This window comes from Saccostrea cucullata, unplaced genomic scaffold, assembly GCF_032062105.1.
Source record: "Saccostrea cucullata isolate Sc308-1 unplaced genomic scaffold, CSIRO_AGI_Scuc_v1 ctg169, whole genome shotgun sequence".
NCBI classification, from domain to species: domain Eukaryota; kingdom Metazoa; phylum Mollusca; class Bivalvia; order Ostreida; family Ostreidae; genus Saccostrea; species Saccostrea cuccullata.
The window spans coordinates 348,894-354,930 of record NW_026933727.1 but is presented as its reverse complement, the minus strand read 5'-3'; the positions used below and the strand labels follow the sequence as shown (position 1 = coordinate 354,930).

Below are 6,037 nucleotides of genomic sequence, written 5' to 3'. Positions count from 1 at the left end.
ACCTTAAGTATGTTAATTTTTCTTATTTATAATTTATGTAAGAATATTAAAGGCCATTTAAAAATAATTTTAAAATTTCAAATACAATTTGTTATAAATCGAGTTAATAATAAATAAAAAGAAAATGATAGAACTATTAAATTTTTTTCTTCGTCTGTAAGAATATATTTCTGAAATAAAAGCATTAAGGGAGCATCCCGACCTCATCTAACAAAAATCTCCAAACAATGGGTTTGATCAATGTCGTCATCACGGGAAGCTCTACCTTAATTTGTTTCATCTGTCCCAACAATTTGAGGTAATGCGGTTCATAATTTAGCTGCAAAAACAGAACTGTCATTTGTACCTGTATTGCACAGAAAGTGATTTTGATGAGATATTTACAAAAAAGATACTCTATGTACAAGTGAAATAAAAATTAAGGCTCACCCTACCTTTGATCATTCATAGAAAGCTTTTTGCTTTAATGCTTATGATTTGACATACAAAACAGTTGTTTGAAGCATATGAATTTTCAGAAGAATCTAATTTAAGAGATAATACTTTTTCTGTTTGAATGAGAAATAAGAAATTGCCAAGTTACTTGACAATTAAAATCTGAATAAAAGGCAATTTAGCTAGTAAGAGTTATCTCTCTTATCGGAGGGAGAATGAACCTTAATACAGCTTGAATTACAGTTAAGAAATTTCAAACTTTTGCTAAAGGACATAACTAAAATCACTACATTTTTTCACAAAAATATTCACAACTCAGCAATGTTTAACTACAGTGAAGTTAGATAATATTTTTGTCAGTAAATTACGATATATAACACTAAAAAATACAACTGTGCTATTTTGTCTGTACAAAAGGGTTTTCTTTAACTGCTTGGGAAACTTGGTATTCTTATCAAACAATAGTTCATATACCTTTTGGGTGATGAACATGATGTAACAAGACCATCTTTAAAAAGAAATTGTTTGCCCTCTCTTTGGATAAAAAACTGTCGGTTTGTGGGTAGATAGGTAAGGAAAAACCACCCTTTCAAAAGATGAAAACGAGGTTTATTAAAATGAATTTTTTTAGAGTCAAAAAATGGTAACGGACAAACAAGCAACTTTATAAAGATGACCCATATCTGAAGAAATCGAATGACAAGATAAAAGTAATAGCAAATCAAACAAGTTACACTTTCACCTGTAAATGAGCACAGTCACAAACACATGGATTAGATACTCAATACATCATGTACATAATTATGAAGTATATATTAAACTCGATACAATATAATATATTAAAGCTTTAAATACAATTTGCAAAAGCAGAACCTATATTATATGAAAATACATCATACATTGTACGATAAATTCTAAACTAGTTCAAATCTGTTTAAAACACACTCTAGGATTGTAATTTTGTTAAACAACACCCAAGCTTGTATAAAAATAATGTTTTCCGATTAAATATTGAAATTTTATATTTAAATTGCAACAATTCTGCATATTCGACAAAATGGTAATGAACATCATATATCAGAAGTAAAATATCATAGCACCTCAATCAAAAGTAAATGTTAAAGAAAGGGGGAGGAGGGATATATCACAGACAATATTATCAGTTTTGACGTTTCCCCAGCATTCAATGCGTATGTAAACCATTCAATAAACATTTAAGGAGGAATAAAAGTTTTCTGTTTGGCTAAACCCAAATATATGCAAAGCACAATTCAGTTCCTCCTCAGGCTCATAATTACTGACTTGAGTGACCGAGGAAAATTTTTGTGAAACCTGGTCGTTAATCACGTAATTCTAGGTCGATGAACAAACTATCGCAAAAAAAGGAATGCTCCAAAATGGTTTTTTATTGCACAAATTCATAAACCGAGTTGTTCTGCAACCAAGTTCTGACATTTTCTAAAAAGTAACTTTTCAAAAAAAGTACTGAACATTATTTCACTAACACTTTATTCTTGATCGCACTGCTCCTCTCTCTTAAGCCGAATATTTCTTATGATCCTGTTCTTTCATGACTGGTTCGTAAATTTTAAGGTCTTATATAGAGAGTGTCTATTGTTCATATGAATCATATCCTATTATGTTTAATACATAATGAAATATGTTTAAATTGAAATATTCTCCTTCTAAATCAGTGAATGCTGATGATAGCTTCGTGAAGAATGGGCAATGACAAACATTCATTTATCCATGAAATGCGCCCTATATGCATTCTTCATGATCACAGAAGTTTTCATGGTATATCCTGCGAATACAAAAGTACACATGATCCAGTTCAGTTTTCACAGACTTTTTGATATGTTCAGCGCGCACAAATACACGACAAATTGTTGAAACAGGTGATAAAAGTTAATTTTAGTTGCCTTTTGGTCGCATATCAACTGTGTATCAACTGACTGACGTGGCACTGCAGGAACTATCGGCGTTCTCAAAACAAAGTCTTAATTTCAGTTTATGTTCCATTTCCAGACATTCAATTCCTTCTTGGAGTCTAAAGCACATATATTTATTTTGTGTTTGTGCCCACTGTCCTAAATACACAAAAGCTGGCGAGATGACATCCACATTATTTTCCTCTTGCTGCATCAGGAATATCAATGCTCCACTTTCGCCATTTTTCCCAAAAGTTGTTCCCTCCGTAGATTCAATCAGATCAACGCGTCTCGTTCCAACTGAAAAAGCGTTATCGTCAGCTAAAATTTCGTCATCTGGAGGTGTAATATATTGGACTCCGAAATATTGCCCCTTTTGTTCATTAGCTTCGCTGTCCCATTTTAGAACTGTTTTTCCTGTGTGGCGATTTATCGTGTCTCTAAAAGCCACAATTTCAATTTGCTTGTTATGAGGACCGCGCACATTCTTGTCACAGTGGATCGATGTTCTGTTATGGACAATTCCACAAGTTATATCTACGATTGCATCAAATGGATTTTCCTTTTGTCTACCAAAGGGGTACATATTAATCCCCAACTCCTCTCTTTCACAAGAACAAGTAAATGAATCTCTACATTTACTACACTTCGAGAAAAACACGCGCATTTCTTTCTCAGGCGCCACGTGTTCACAGGTTATGAAATAAAGAGTGTTAACTCGGCGTGGTACTTCGCCATTTGCATCTACTCTTTCTGCAAATACAGTGATTATACCACTTCGGGATCCCTCGCCCCTTATCATATCGCCAGTCCGGTAGTGAAATGAGGGCTCTTTCCATTCCAAAAGACATGATCTATCAACTTCGTAATGATCACGAACAGCTCTCTTGATGCGCAAAAGCAGACAATCATCATCAATCCATGCAGAATCAACATAAACAGTAAATTGTTTGTCCTCTATTCCAAATGACCTTAATCCATGAATCCTGCATGGAATATGTAGAACATTTTGTTAATTATAATGGATACACTTGTACAAAATATCTAGTGCAAGTATATGTCTGCTCTTTTACGTTTTCTTGATCAACAAAGAATTTGTGTTAACGAGTCGTTATTTGATTTAACAACGCGGCAGCGTGTTGTGTAAAATTGCGTTATCGCTACGGCGTATTTTGTGACAGCGTGACAGCGTCTTGTGTGAAATTGTGTAAGTGCGACGGTGTGAGGCTTGAAAGCGTATACATGTATCAGCGCGACAATGTGTTGTGTAAAGTTGCATTAGTGCGACGGCGTGTTGCTTGAAAGCGTACATGGTATAAGCGCGACGGCGTGTTGTGTTGTGTTTGTGTTGTGTGTTGCTTGAAAGCGTGTTAGCGCGACGGCGCATTTTGTGAAGTTTTGTTAACACAACAGCGTGTTATTTGAAAACGTGTTCGTGTGATGGCCATTTGCTAAATGCTCAACATTGCGTTCAGAGGAATATCCCATTGTGCTAACACGCTTTCACACAACGCGGCGTCGCGCTTACACACAACACGCCTTTGCGCTGACACAACTTTACACCCTCGCGCTGAACATTACATAACACGCAGTCGCGCAATCACAACTTTACACCACACGCCGTCGCACTAGCACAATATTGCACAACACGCCGTCGCGCTAACGCAGTTTTTCACAACACGCTGTCACACGACTTGCTTACACATCTTGGCACTCTACACGGAACAGCGTTGTGTGTTAGTGCGACGTCGTGTATTTTTGAACGCCCTATTGAGCTTTAATTTGCAAATGGCACTATCCCGACGCTAAATACATCAAGACATTGATATACCGAAAAAGTAAAGTTAGTCACTCTTTATTTTTATTTTTTTTAATTATTATTAAAAAATTTAAACAAAATTATTTTTGTGTAGATTTTTTTCTTCATCTAATTTATTAATTCATACCTGGATAGCCGTATTTGAACATCGTAATGAACTTCATCATGAACTTCGGAGCTTTTTCGAATTTTTCGTAGCGCTGGAATCAAATGGTTTTGGAGAAAACTGCGAATGTTGCTCACATCTTGAATAATATCATAAAAAGACTGTTTGATGCACTCTTGCAACTCTCTGACTTGTTCTAAGAGACTACAGATGATTTCATCCATCCACGAGGTGTACTTTCTTCTTAATCTCATCTCTCTAATTCCAACAATATACGCTAACATCCCCATCATATAACTCTGAAAGTATACCAGCAAGAAATCTGAAGCACAACAGCCACTGTTTTCCCTTGGACCAAGTCCTTTGAAACTCACACTAAAAGTTTCTTTACATAATACGACAACAGCACGATCTCTAACTCGTTTCTTTTCACTGACCATATAAGGAAATTCCTTGCGGTATGCGTCAAACCAATGAGTGTGTTGCAACATGCCGTTTAAACTATTCTCAAACTCCGCGCATGACGGAACTTTTTCGAGATCTTTCGAGAATTTTTCGAAAAACTTGAGTAAAGTATCACACAGATTGACAATCCACTCTTCAACTTTTCTTGATAGAAAACCCCTGAACATACAGTCTTTTTCTGAAAAAACACTTTTGTTTGTTAATTCTATATCTTCTAGGATGTCCTGAATTGACTGCATTTCCTTCTTAGATCTTGGTCGAAAGGTCAACACAGTAATAGCATCGGGTAAAATACTTTTTCCTTGGCCTAATTTTTCTATGTTGGCCTACAAATAAAAGTATGGCAATTAAATAATCATGATTTATTCCGATTTTTCCTATGATTTATATTCTAATATTGCGGAATACTGTACACAGGAAACATTGTCGAAAATATTAACATAATACCGGTTATCCCGAAGAAATTAAAGAAAGCAAAATCAGATCAAGAGTTTACGTTATCAATGGCTCTTATCAGCTTCCGTACATTGTCTTCGGGGCTTTCTAAAAATAGCTTGGGTTTTCATTTCTCAGTACATTTATTTTTATCGCACTTTTATTTTTAAACACTTGTAAACAGCAAATTATTAAGAAAATGAAATTAATCTCGAAGAAATACAGAAACAATACTGACCCTGTTTTCCAAGTCATTCTGTGAAACTAAATGAATCGGAATGACAAGAAAATTATCTTCTACGGCACACCTTCCTGCTTCCCTCACACTGGTTTGACTGTAGTGTTTTTTGCATGCATCTGTGGTAAACTTGTTCCATTCGAGAAAATTGAGCACGTCCGTAGAGTCTTGGGAGAATATGAACAGTTTCAATTTTGACTGTATCTTTAAAAATTTCTCTGGTATTTTCCCTGGAGAGCTATTTTCTTTTAGTTCACGTCTAAACAGTGAGAATTCGTGAATAAGTTCATTTACATGTCCACTTACTTTTGGAATTAATTCCAAAGGCACATCGCACTCCCAGCAAAGTATGTGCTGAGTATCCTCCTCCATGGTCAACATTACAAGGAATGAAAGTTGACTATTTTTATCGACTGGAATTTTTCCTACCTTCTAAAAATAGCCACACGTATGCTCCGGTACGGAGACCCGAAAAAGTCAATTATAAAAGAAACAAGTTGCTGTCCTTTAAAAAAAGGACTACAATACGTGGACCATATGCATGTTTTCTTTTAACAGAAATTCAATCAAAGAAAATTTGTTAAGTTTATTGGATATTAATGTAGGTT

The 6,037-nt window shown here is 35.1% G+C and overlaps 1 protein-coding gene across 1 annotated transcript; it reads right to left on the bottom strand.

The window, feature by feature from the left end:
* Nucleotides 1-2,006: 2,006 nt before the first annotated feature.
* On the bottom strand, nt 2,007-5,825 carry LOC134239187 (uncharacterized). Its single transcript, XM_062721360.1, has 3 exons — nt 5,430-5,825; nt 4,313-5,082; nt 2,007-3,352 (listed from the first exon to the last, which is right to left on the bottom strand). Exons 1-3 carry the CDS (start codon nt 5,808-5,810, stop codon nt 2,383-2,385), a joined length of 2,121 nt encoding a protein of 706 aa, XP_062577344.1. The 5' UTR covers nt 5,811-5,825; the 3' UTR covers nt 2,007-2,382.
* Nucleotides 5,826-6,037: the final 212 nt, after the last annotated feature.